General features: G+C 39.2%; 1 protein-coding gene across 3 annotated transcripts in view; it reads left to right on the forward strand.

Annotated features, from left to right (window-relative positions):
* ATF6 (activating transcription factor 6) overlaps window positions 1-13,710 on the forward strand; it is a 198,598-nt gene that overhangs the window by 32,446 nt on the left and 152,442 nt on the right. For all 3 annotated transcript variants that reach the window (XM_087855905.1, XM_087855906.1, XM_045784291.2), the window contains exon 8: window positions 2,527-2,747. In XM_087855905.1, the coding sequence (XP_087712031.1) occupies window positions 2,527-2,747 (221 nt within the window). The remainder of the gene's footprint in view (window positions 1-2,526; window positions 2,748-13,710) is intronic.

The raw sequence follows: 13,710 nt of genomic DNA on the forward strand, positions 1-13,710 counted from the left end.
CTTTGAAACACTGAGCTGAGTTTTACGTGGGTCATGTTACACTGGCTGGAGGTATAATGCTTTTTTTTTTTCCCTTGAAGAAGAATTATAAATATTTATGTAATTTTAGTTGCTGGTTACTATAGTACCTTTCTTTTGCTAGATAGGCTCAAGCAGCTGTGGATATTGGGGGAGGCTTTCAGCACCTTATAAAATTGGCCAGATCTGAAAGGAAGCATTCAGCAGGCAAGTGAGATTTCTAATAGACCAGAGTTATGAGTTATGAGAGTCTTCTTTAGGTTTATGATACTAATTCTCAGATTAGCATAATTTAAAAAATAATGTTAAATGTGAAGATTAAGAAAAGATTTGGAGACCATTTTGGGTTTGTAGGGGGAGTTGGTATTATCTGCAGACTATTTTAAGTTACAGATTTGTTTCCTGTGTTTGTTCACTGCGAAATCACCTCAAATGGTTTTAATGTTTTTTTAACAAGGGTATTATGAACTACTTTATAAAAATACATATATTTTTAATTGAAGTATAATTAACATACAGTGTTACTAGTTTCAGGTGTACAGTGTATGACTGAACAATTCTGTGCAAGACTCAGTGCTCATCACAATAAGTGTACTCTTTATCCCCTTTGTTTCACCCATCCCCCACCCACCTCCCCACTGGTAACCACCAGTTCTCTTTAAGAGTCTGTTTTTTTAATTTTTTTATTTAATTTTTTATTTTTGTTTCTGTTTTTTTAGAGACAGAGCATAACGGGGCAGTGGGGCAGAGGGTGGCAGAGGGAGAGGGGGAGAGAGAATCCCAAGCAGGCCCCACGCCCAGCTTGGAGCCTGACACAGGACTTATTCTCATTGCCCTGAGATCACGACTGGAGCTGAAATTGAGAGTCTGACGCTTAATTGACTGAGCCACCCAGGTGCCCCCAGAGTCTGTTTTTGTTGTTGTCTCTTTGTTCATTCTTTTTGTTTCTTAAATTCCACAGATGAGTGAAATCATACAGTATTTGTTTTTCTTTGACTTTTTTCACTTAGCCTAATACTCTCTAGATCCATCCACGTTTTTGCAAATGGCAAGATCTCATTCTTTTTTTATGGCTGAATAATATTCCATTGCACATATATACCACATATTCTTTATCCATTTATCAATTAATGGATACTTGGGTTGCATCCATATCTTGGCTTTGGGAAGTTTTGCTGGAAGTTTTAACATTTTTTTTTTCTTTCTTTTTTTTTTTATATTTATTTTTTTTAATGATTTTTTATTATATTATGTTAGTCACCATACAGTACATCCCCGGTTTCCGATGTAAGGCTCGATGATTCATTAGTTGTGTATAACACCCAGTGCACCATGCAATACGTGCCCTCCTTACTACCCATCACCAGCCTATCCCATTTCCCCACCCCCCTCCCCTCTGAAGTCCTCAGTTTGTTTCTCATAGTCCATAGTCTCTCATGTTTCATTCCCCCTTCTGATTACCCCCCCTTCTTTATCCCTTTCTTCCCCTACCGATCATCCTAGTTCTTATGTTCCATAGATGAGAGAAATCATATGATAGTTGTCTTTCTCTGCTTATTTCACTTAGCATTATCTCCTCCAGTGCCATCCATGTTGCAGCAAATGTTGAGAACTCGTTCTTTCTGATAGCTGAGTAATATTCCATTGTATATGTGGACCACAACTTCTTAATCCAGTCATCTGTTGAAGGGCATCTCGGCTCCTTCCACGATTTAGCTATTGTGGACATTGCTGCTATGAACATTGGGGTGCATATGGCCCTTCTCTTCACTACGTCTGTATCTTTGGGGTAAACACCCAGTAGTGCAATGGCTGGGTCATAGGGTAGCTCAATTTTTAACTTTTTAAGGGACCTCCACACTGTTTTCCAGAGTGGCTGTACCAACTTGCATTCCCACCAACAATGTAGGAGGGATCCCCTTTCTCCACATCCTCTCCAACAATTGTCTCTTGCCTTGTCTATTTTTGCCATTCTAACTGGTGTAAGGTGGTATCTCAGTGTGGTTTTGATTTGAATGGAAGTTTTAACATTTTTGATATTTGTAGCCCCTGTCCTTCCACATATTGAGTTACTGAATCTCTGTTTATATATTTTTGGTGCTGTATTTCTAAATCCTATTAATTTAAAATATGTGGCTCTCAGTGTTCGGTGTAAAAGTTCATTACTTATAATACGAAAAATACTTCTTAGCACTTACAAATTTCAGCGGTTAATAGAGAAATCTATGTATAACTTAGCGAGTTTGACGTGGATATAGTTGAGAAAAAATGTGTGGAAGTACATTGTTCATGATAACTTCATTGGGAACAGATTTAGTTGGTTTCATTAAAAACAAGACAACAAAAGTCACTGTGCGTGTGTGCTGCTGTTGATTATGTTTTAATTGGTGGTTTTAAATCCCCTCAGTGTCCTCCTCCTGTTGTATCTGTGGAAGAGACCTGATGTTAACACTGTCCTTTGCCACTGGTTATGCACACTCTGACCCCTTTCCTTTTCCTTCACCGCAGGTCCCACCGTGGTGCTCTCCCAGCCTGCAGTCGTACAGCTTCAGGCTCCTGGAGTTTTGCCCTCCTCTGCCCCAGTCCTTGCTGTCGCCGGGGGAGCCTCACAACTACCTAATCACATGGTGAATGTGGTACCGGCCCCCGTGGCAAACAGCCCAGCGAATGGGAAACTTTCGGTGACTAAACCTGTCCTACAAAGTAGCATGAGAAGCGTGGGCTCGGATGTAAGTGTTGAAACTTCGTGCTTTATCATACCTGTTTCAAAAAAAAAAACAAAACAAAACAACAACAACAAAAAAAACAAAGCCCAAACACACCGTTTTGTTTTTATTGCCTTGTTTTTGCTTTTTAAAGTTTGTTATATTGCCTCGGATATTGCCTTGGCAAATTATTATGTTAGAATCTAAGTGAAAAGGTTTTAAAAAGTCTGAAGTTGTTTGATGAAAAGTGACATATGTGTACTTTCCTCTGTAACTCCTTTCAGACCCTCTCCTCACATTCTTCAGGGCCCTCCCCCAACTCAGTCAGACACTAGTATTTTCCAAGACTCTTTCATGGCTCCTGATTGAAATGTTTTTGGCAATTCTCAGGTAGGAGTCTGTAGGCTATTTTTTTGTCAGGGTTTATGTTTACCTTCTCTTTTGATTTATCGAAGGGTTTTCACCACTGCATAATGATGACTTGCTACTCTTAGGAGTTCTGTCTCTTAATGATTAGTTGGTATTTTCCCATCTTTGAAAATCCTCAGATTTTCTAGCATGTCTTAGGGTTTTTTAAATAATTTATAAATCACAGAACGTTTCCTAAGACCTGTCTTCCTTAAAGCCAGTTATAACATTTACCAGCTAACTCTTGCTTTCTTTAAAAGTGATACACAAATGTCTCATGTTATGTATTAAGTAGTAATTGAATATTATGGGCCTAAAGTTTAATGAAATTAAAGTCAAATGATCATTCTAACAGTGGATCTCTTAAATTGTTCCTGGGAAGGCAAACCCATATGTGTTTTCTTTTCTTTTTTTTTTTTTTTTAAAGATTTTATTTATTTATGTGACAGAGAGCCAGCCAGCGAGAGAGGGAACACAGCAGGGGGAGTGGGAGAGGAAGAAGCAGGCTCCCAGCGGAGGAGCCTGATGTGGGGCTCGATCCCACAACGCCGGGATCACGCCCTGAGCCGAAGGCAGATGCTTTAATGACTGCGCTACCCAGGCGCCCCCCCATATGTGTTTTCTTTAAAATAAAAGTAGATGTTACTGGTTGTTAATATTGCTACTCTACCTTTTCTTTAGGTATTGCAAAATACTTCTAAAATTTTATGAGTTATTAAGGTTATTGCAATACTATCTGATCTACCATAATTTATTAACTAGCATGTTAGTAGCCCAGTAGTGCAATTGCTCCACTGTTGCATAAACGCAACTAAGTAATCTCAATCAGCAATATTTTGAAGACCCATAACAAAGGAATATTATCTGATGAAAGCAGAACATTGAAGATCTTTGATAATTCCCATAGTTTATATAGGTTTTGAAAACAGGGCGTACCCAGACATGGAAGAAAATTAGTGTCAGACGAGAATAGACATAGATAGTACTGGGTTAGCCTTGACTGTCAATGTTTGTTTATTTTGAGGACTAGAGAAGGTTAAGCATAGTGCTTATGGCATAATAGGCACTAATACACAGTATAATGTGCTTCAGTTGAGGATGAAATGATGTGATGCTGGGATTTGCTTAAAATACTCTGGGGCAGGGAGTGAGGAGCACAGGATGTAGGAAACAAGATTGACAAAATGTTGATAATCATCAAAATTGGGTGTAATCTTTCTGTCCTTTGGTGTGTGGGAAAATTAAGTAAATGACAAAAGTCCAAAAATATCCCATGCTATTTTTGATAAAAAAGTTATACAGGCAATAAAAGAAAGGGTGTGCTTTTCATAGGAGACTGAGACAGCTAAGAATGATGAAAGAGTATTTTAAAAATGATCTTTTAAAATTTCCTTTGAATCCTCTTTAAATTGTGAATTTGAATGGTTCTTCTATGATACTCCCAAACGGAACTAGCAATAGAAAATACTAGAGTTGTGTCTTTAAAAGATGCATCTGTTTTTATGGGAGAGCTTGAGAGCGTGCACACTCACGCGGGAGGGGGGGGGCACAAAGTGAGAGAGAGAGAGAATATCAGGCAGACTCCCCACCAAGCATGGAGCCCAATGCAGGGCTCGATGCCATCACCCTGAGATCATGACCCAAGCTGAAATCAAGAGTTAGACGCTCCACTGCCTGAGCCACCCAGGTGCCCCTCAAAGTTGTCTTTATATCATGTTAAGACATTTAAAATATTTGTTATGAAATATCTTAGACATGAAAAAAGGTAAAGACTAATTAGAACTTAAAAATATATAGACCAACTGTATGTCACAGTTGTTAAATTATTCACATAGTATTCGTCTGTATTCATGGCCTTCTAACATCCGATCGTGGGGCAGTCCAGAGGCATGTGGCTGGGATCGGGAAGATGTCTTGAAACTATGTCCTAGGTAGAGGAATGGTTTAAGGGTTGGAATGACTCCATAAAGTGAAAAAGAGAACACAGAACATAGGTCTGGGAGCTGATTACAGGATATGAATGTTGACGTGTGGAAAACAGGATGATTGTTCTGGGTTATTCTAGAGGACTCAGCTAGAAAAGGTACAGGTACATTATAGAAAGGGTTCTTCTGATCCTAAAATTCTTTGATCGGGTCGTTGCATCTAAAAACAGAAGGAAGGGGACGCCTGGGTGGCTCAGTCAGGTAAGCGTCTGCCTTCAGCTCAGATCATGATCCCAGGCTCCTGGGATCAAGTCCTGCATTGGAGGGAGCCTGTCTCTCCTTCTCCTTCCCGCTCTCCCTGCTTGTAGTCTCTCTGTGTGTCTCTCTCTCTGACAAATAAGTAAGATCTTTAAAAAAAAAAAAAGGCAGGAGGAGGTCTTTTCTTCTTTTTTCTTCTAGGCTAATATCTGAATAATGAGCATCTTAATGTTGGGACTCATCACTGTATTCTGCTGACCCACTTTGTAATCTCTAAACATTTCAGTTAATTATTTGTTGACCAATTAGTCAGACATTCACTATAACTTCTTTGGTGTGAAAGACCATGTTTGTTCTGCTCTTGCATCTTTAAGAGTGCTCTGTAAGTTTGGTGAGTAATTTACTGATGAAGTCTCAGTCAACATTGAACTGGGGAATGTGTGAGATGCAAAGGTATAGGACCAGCAGGTATGCTCTTTTTTTTTTTTTTTTTTAGCAATTTTATTGGCTAGCGTTGTTACTACTTAACAGAATTTAGAGTTGATAGTATTATAGAAGAAAGATTTCACATTCTGTGTGTCTAGTGCAAGATACCTAAAGGTGATTAGAATAAATTTTCTAGTCAACCTGCATTGAGGTTTTGTGCTTATTTTTCCTTGGCGAGCACATCAGGAAGTGAGCCAGGCCTTTTCAGTATGAGTTTTCTGGTAGAGGTTTTGACTTAATGTTTATTTCAAGTAAAGAAACATCAGTCTGTCCTATCAGCTGGCCAAGCCGCTCAGGAACCCAAAGTAAATTTGTTCCAGAAGGAGCTGCAGGAAACTTTGATCTGCTGGTATAGTCTCCTGTGTTAGTAACTTGGTTGACCTTAATAATGCATGTGTTTGTTAGACTCAAGTCCTATTAAATTATGATAAATTTGAAGTAGTATAAATTTCTGATTCAAAATGGCCAAAAAGAAAAATTTTTCATTATGTGCTTTTTGTGCTTTTAAACCAGAAGCCTGGTGAAGAAGCTGTAATTCAGCAAAAGAAAGCATATCAGTCTTTTGTGGCTTTATAATGCTGACCTGGCTTCTTTTTTCTTACCTTTTTTGTTCTTTTGTTTGGCTAGTCTCACTCTCTAGAGGCCTGCTACTGCCCTAAGTGGCGTTTTTTGCATACCATATTCTGCAAACTGCATTAAGTGCCACATTTTCTGTTATGAAACAGTTTGCCTGGTTCAAATTATAATCTCACTCTTCCTGCCTTTTGCTGGTAAATCTGTTCTGTTTAACTCTTGGAAACCTCACTTAAGTTTTCAAGAAATATGGTTGGTTTTTGGCTCTGATCATGATGGAAAAAATGAACATGGTCTCTCATTTCAGTGTAGAAATTCTGTTATGCAGTTTCTTAGTAAAAGGCACTCCTGGAACTGCAAAGTTGCCTTCATAGGAGAGGGTGCTTATCTTTCTTTAAAGGTTTATTGAATGTTGCCAGACATCAAACCAAGGACTTGAAAGCAAGCAGTCTGTTTAAGTCTGCATTGCTGTAACTACTACTCCCTACACATCATAATTCCATAAAATTCATGAAACATTATGGCCCTGGTTTTAGGGCTGTGGAGTTACATTGTTGTAGTTATTTTGTTTGGGATAAAAGACCAGGAAAAAAAAAAGTGGTGAAATTTTATTCTCTGTCCTCCACAGTGGGCCAAGGTGGACCAAAAACCCTTAATGGAAGTCAATAGGTGATAAAAATGTAAGGAACATGATCAGGAGCTAGGTCACGATTAGGAATATCAGATGGGAGGCTGATCAGGCTCTGCTGACAGGAGGCCTCAGGCCTTCGTCTCAGCCCTTTGACCCCATGGAACATCTTACAAACCCTCTATTACCTTGCACTCTTTCTGATTCTTTACTTAGTGACCTTGCTCCCTCCCATCCTGGTCCCTATCCTTTGGGAATCCCTGTCCTGGTCACTAAAGCCATCATGAGAAGCTGGGTGCCGGCATTTTCGGCAGATTTCCACCTGCCTGCAGGTATTAGATATAGTGTGAAGGGGATTCCTCTGGCATACCGAACTGGAACTTTGTTACTTCTTTTCTCTAGAGACAGTGTTACACAGTTAGGCTCAAGATTCCAGGTATTGCTAGTACAGTGAGCGTGGAGGTGATGTGATCTGGGCCCAGACGGGGCCAGTGCACACAGTGTTCCTTTATGGCAGTACGGGAGTGCTGAGCTTTGGGAGTCTAGCACTTTTACAGCAAGCAATGAGCAAGTTGCCTCATTGTCCAGAGGAAGACATTACCTCACCTCTCAAGGTTTTTTCCTGGAAACACAGCCCTGAGAAGGGCCTGGGTAAAGAGTGGTTAGGGCCTTGTATTCTTGGCATGCCCAGGAAGACATATAGTAGCAGGACTCCCAAGAGACCCCTAGAGAAGTATCTTTCAAGAAAAAATGCATCTAAAATAATTTGTTTACAGTGCAAAGTAACATAGAGAAACTCTTAGGAAAATGGAGAGTGCCTGCTTTCTGTTTCGGGAGAAAAAAAGCATTGTTTCTAATGACACTTAAGCTGCTTATTTTATCTGTAACACCCAAGAATAGATCCTCTGTTAGGTCCAGGTGTGAGCTGAATATCCATCCTTAAATGATGTGGGCAGCTAGATCTAAGAAGATAAATAATGAATAGATACTTTTTAGTGACTAGATTCTTTAACAACAAAGACTTTGAGGTCATGATATTTCTTAGGCTTTAAAGTAGAGGAATCCATCAGAACACATTCAACAGGAAGGATTTGGAGGCCTGAAAAGCTATCCAGATTTTAGTAAAATATTACTTCTGTGCTGATTACTTTTCTGGCTTTGCTGCTACCAGGGACTCTGCAAATCAAAGAAAAACAGACTTTGTTCAAATACTTGTAGTTTCTCTTTAGATGGAAGTTTGGGGCTTCTAAAAATTTATCTTGAATAAGGACTTTGGCAAGTAATTTCATTTGTGGTTACAGTAGCTTTGGAAAGGGAAGTGAATAGAAGGTGGTTTTATTCCCCCTCCAGGTTGTATTGCATTAGGTTAGATTTATGTCCAGGCAACTGGAGCATTCTTTGTTCTTTGTTTTTCAGTTTGGTATCTTGATAAGGTTAATAAATAATTATTTTTAAAGGGATGCCGATTTCTATCTTAATAAATAATTAACACTTAATTCTCTTTTCCCTCATTTCCCTTCCTACAACCTATCCCTGGAGACAGTCCTCCCATGCCCCAAATGCTTTATAGCCACTCAGTCCCCCTGCCCAGAAGCAGTCATTGTCACTCGTTTTTTGGTGCATTTTTCCTGAGACAGTTACTTAATATATTAGTATTTGTAGTTTTACCTGTTTACCTGTTTTACAGAAACAGTAATGAGCATGTCCATTCTGTCCTGTACCTTGCTTTTCTCATTTGGTATATCTTAGGAAACTCTCCGTATCAGTACATAAAAAATTTTCTTATTCCTTTTACAGCTTTGTGGTAGTCTGTTTCATAAGGGGTGTCATAATTTTATAAGATTTTTGCAGTTTTTTTTCTCTGTAAGCTTTCCTCCACCAAGTAACTGGTACTTACTTAGTTTTGTTTATGTGTGGGTATATCTGTAGGAGAAATTCCTAGAACTGAAATGAGAGTCAGAAGGTAGGTAGCTTTTCAGTATTGATAGATATTGTCAAACGGCCCGCCGTCGGGGTAGTAGCCGTGTGAGAGTGCCGGTCACGGGGCTTCCCAGAGGAGTTTGTGGAGAGCGTCTTCACGGACAGTTCCCCTTTTCCTCACGTCACCCCTTTCCTTGCATAATTGTTCATAATACTGGGTTATGAGCATTTGTCTGCAGAGAGAGTCTGTAGCTGCCCATGTAATTTTTTTTTAATAGCTTGTTGAGATAAAATTCACACAGCATAGAGTTCACCCTTATAAAAATAAAATTTAGTGGTTTTCAGTATATTCATAGAGTTGTGCTGCCATCACTGCTATCTAATTCCAGAATGTTCTCATCACCTGAAAATAAGCTCCATACCCCTTAGCAGTCATTCCTATTCAGATCTTCTCCCCAGCCCTTGGCAACCACTAATCTGCCTTCTGTTTGTATGAAATTGCCTGTTCTGGACATTTCATGTCAATAGAATTATATAGTGTGGCCTTTTGTGTATGACTGCTTTTACTTAGCATAATGTTTTTCAAGGTCCATTCATATCATAACATGTATCAGTACTTACTCCTTTTTATGGCCAAATAATTTCCCATTGTTTGGCTAGATGGCATTTTGGATTAGCCATTTATCAGTTAATGGAGATTTGGGTAGTTTCCACTTTTTGGCTATTAAGAATAATGCTGCTTTGAACATTCATGTATAAATTTTCATAGTCTTTTTGAAACCTTTTTTAATATAGAGAGTATTTACAAGTTAGTGAGAAAATGCAAGTTAACCCAACCATGAAATGGACAAAATATGTGAATAGATAATTCGCAGAAGAGGATGGCAGGTTTTTCAATGAAAGTATCAATGGCTATATATTTTGAAGGGGTATGCCCTCTGAAAGATTACTATTCTAGAATATGTGAAAGAATATTAATTATTAATAGAAGAGAAGTTTTGGTTAAAGATGATATTCAAGGATTAAAAGTGTTATGGTTAAAATTTTCTGTGGCTCTTATCTCCGCTTGCTATTATGAGTTCTAAAGAAAAGTATCTGTATGTCTTTCTTGTATGCACTGCAGCCTTGTAAGAGTGTGTGTGTGTACATGTGTATTAGACTTTGTATGTGGTAATAATGTCAGATATTTAAAAGTTACAGAAACAGAAGTCCTCCAGACAACGCCCATGTACCTTCACCCATTAACCTGTTATCATTTTACCCTATCTGCTTTATTACTGCTGTCTCTCCACACACATACTCCGTTTTTTCCCCCAAACTGTTGTAAAGTTACATACCTTATAGTCCTTTACCACTAATATTTCACTGTGTATTTTTTCAGAATAGGGATATTCTCCTCCATACCCACAGTACAGTTTTCAACTTTGTTAATTTCATTTGTAAAATACTGTAATCCACTGTCAGTATTACAGTTTTGTCAGTTGACCTGGTAATATCCTTTATTGAATTTTTTCCCTTCCAATATAGAACCCAGTCTAGGACCAGATACTGTAGTTAGTTGTCTCTTTAGCTTCTTTTAATCTGGAATATTTCCGCAGTCTTTGTCTTTTTGATGCTTTAGACAAATTTGGCTCTTTTCTAATATGGTTGTGTTTTGTTTTTTTTTTAAGATTTATTTATTTTAGAGGAAGAGAGTGTGTGAGCAGGGTAGGGGGAGAGGCAGAAGGAGAGAGAGAGAATCCTCAAGCAGACTTCCCGCTGAGGGCAGAGCCCGATGTAGGGCCCAATCTCAGGACCCTGAGGTCATGACCTGAGCTGAAATCACAAGCCGGCCACTTAATTGAATGAGCCACCCAAGTGCCCCTCTAATACAGGTTTTTGTTTATTTTTTTTTAAGATTTTATTTATTTGTCAGAGAGAGAGCACAAGCAGGGGGAGCGGCAGGCAGAGCAGGCAGAGGGAGAAGCAGACTCCTCGCTGAGCAAGGAGCCCAACGCAGGACTTGATCTCAGGACCCTGGGATCATGACCTGAGCTGAAGGCAGCCGCTTAATCGAACAAGCCACCCAGGCGTCCCCTGTAATATAGTTTTAATAAGTACTTCACATTCATACTGGATTATAAATCATTTATTTTTACATAGCTCTATTTGATTCTCACAGAATCCTTGTAAAGTGGGTGATATTTATTCCCATTTCATGTGAAAGGAGTCAGTTGGTTAGGTATTTTAGCCAAGGCCATATTGCTGAGCTGGCTGATATTGATAAAGTGGTGTGTGCCACACTTGTCTAAGTGCATGACTCACAGATACTTGCTTTAAACCTCCTGACAGCCCTTTGAGGTGAGGTGAATGAGAACCCTGGTACACATAGGGTAGGGAGCAGACTGAGGGGTCTCAGAGGAGTGTGAATTAGTTTTTATTCTTAGGCTGTTTTTCTGCTCTGCAGCGATTAAATGTGATTTCCAGATTTTGTCTGGGTTCATTTTTGTCTTTGCTTTTGTTTTTATTATGTAATGTTAGTCACCATACAGTATGTTTTTGTTTTTTAAGTCATTTTTAAAGTTTAAAATCTGAAAATAGGAGCTGGGGTGCAGGCAGATAATTTCAATATTGCTTTAGTTGCACAGTTTCTCTGAACAGCTGTGAGGCACATTGGTGATGGAGTTAAGAATTTTTGTCTCCTCACTCAATTTAGTCATAGCTGTAGGGTATTTCTTTTTACTGACACTTACGTGTTTATGGTACATTATAGTTGACAGAGACCCCCACGGCCATGAGTTGTGTAATCCTCACGCCAGTCCTTTGACCTGCTCCAGCTGAGTTGGGATTCAGGTCCAGGCCTTGTCTTGGTCCAGTGCTGCTATCACTACTCTGTGCTCCATGAATGGGGCTTTACTTTCAAGGCAGCCCTGATTCAGTGCAAACTTCAAATTACCTATGTCTTGAAACTCGCTTCTCCCTTTTCTCCCCCTCTACAAATGTATTCTCTTTATTTTTAAAGATTTTCAGCAGGTGGTTTTAAGTCTTGAGAAACAAAGTATAAGGGCCGACCTTATATGAACAATTTGGTGATCTCAAATAAAATTTACAGCAAAGTTAAGCTCATCTGTATTTTGTGACGCAGTAGTCCTTACTGGAATATGTGGCAGTTCAGCATACTTGTTCAGCATCAGGACTGGAACCATTTTGGTTTTGGATGGAATAAGAGGATTAATGGGATGGATCTCAAGTTTTTGCCCACAGTCCACAGTAAGAAATGTGTTTTACGTCTTTCTTAACACAATCTAGTGAGACAGTAAGCTCTTGCTACATAGAAAGCATTCCGTTTTCTTTTATTCCATCCTCTCCTTTTCTGTCAATTTTTTTAAGGCTCTTGTGATCCACTGAATTTATCATACTACTTGATATTGGGTTATAATAGTTCTAAAAACACTATTCTGGTCTAACTCCCTGTATTACTGTGTAAATAGGCCCCAGGAGAAGAAATGATTCTTCTAAGATCTTTCGGTTAATTCATTGCAGTGCTGAAATAAGAATTAAGGTCACCCAACTTCGACTGTTGCATTGTGTTCTAATGACTTAAATTGCTATTACTCTTTTTTTAAGTAGGCTCCAGTGTGGGGCTTGAACTCATGACCCTGAGATCGAGACCTGAGCCGAGATCCAGAGTCAGACGCTTAACTGACTGAGCCACCCAGGAGCCCCTAAATTACTGTGACTCTTATGTAGCTGCCCCAAGTATTTCTAGGGACATAGGAAGCAGAGGAATCATTAACTGAAGGCACAGGAAACTGCTCTGAGGGCCCTTTCGTGATCCTTGTGCATAGGACTTTGTTCATTCTTTAGGAGGCTGTGCCCCACAGTGTGGCTTTCCTGAGCGCATCTGGTGGATACTCCTGCCTTTGCGTCTCTGCCAGTTGTTCTCTGCACTCAGAACTAAGATTGAATGAGGGAGCCTGGACCTACAGTCTAGGAGGGGTTTTGTCTATTATCCTTTCTCACTCAGGAAATCACACTACATGCTCAAAGGCATTCTTCATTAAAAAAAAAAATACTTTGGAGGGTGAAGATTATTTCCTTGACTCTGCCAATTAAATGGCTCACGTTGCCAGTAAGGAGGCTTCTTTAATTTTTGTTGACTAGGAACTGGGTATAACACACACCCGCATAATAGTAGAAAGACTAAAATAAAATTTTGGCTTTCTGTCATGAGATTTGAGAAGAGTACAGGTAGTCTAAGTGGAGATTTCCCCTTTTCTGTTTATTTATTTATTTATTTTTAAAAGATTTATTTATTTATTTATTAGACAGAGACAGCCAGCGAGAGAGGGAACACAAGCAGGGGGAGTGGGAGAGGAAGAAACAGGCTCCTAGCGGAGGAGCCTGATGTGGGGCTCGATCCCGGAACGCCAGGATCACGCCCTGAGCTGAAGGCAGACGCTTAATGACTGCGCCACCCAGGCGCCCCTCCCCTTTTCTGTTTTAAACCATTTTCTGAGAAAAAGGGAGTATTATTTTTTTGATGATTTTTTTTTTAGTTTTAAGTAATCTCTATACCCAACATGGGGCTCAAACTCAAAACTCTGAGATAAAGAGTTGCTTGCTCTGCCGACTGAGCCAGCTGGGTGCCCCCAAAAAGGGAGTATTCGTAAGATTCGTGAGAGAAATCAAACTAAAATACTTAATTTATTTGAATATTTAAAATAAGATTGCCACAAATTAAATTTGCTAATGATTTTACTGTATTTTTTAGACTGTATTTATAAATATATTTACTGTGATATACAGT

The sequence above is a fragment of the Ursus americanus genome, chromosome 2 (assembly GCF_024610735.1).
Source record: "Ursus americanus isolate L20-20 chromosome 2, mUrsAme1.1.p, whole genome shotgun sequence".
NCBI lineage: Eukaryota > Metazoa > Chordata > Mammalia > Carnivora > Ursidae > Ursus > Ursus americanus.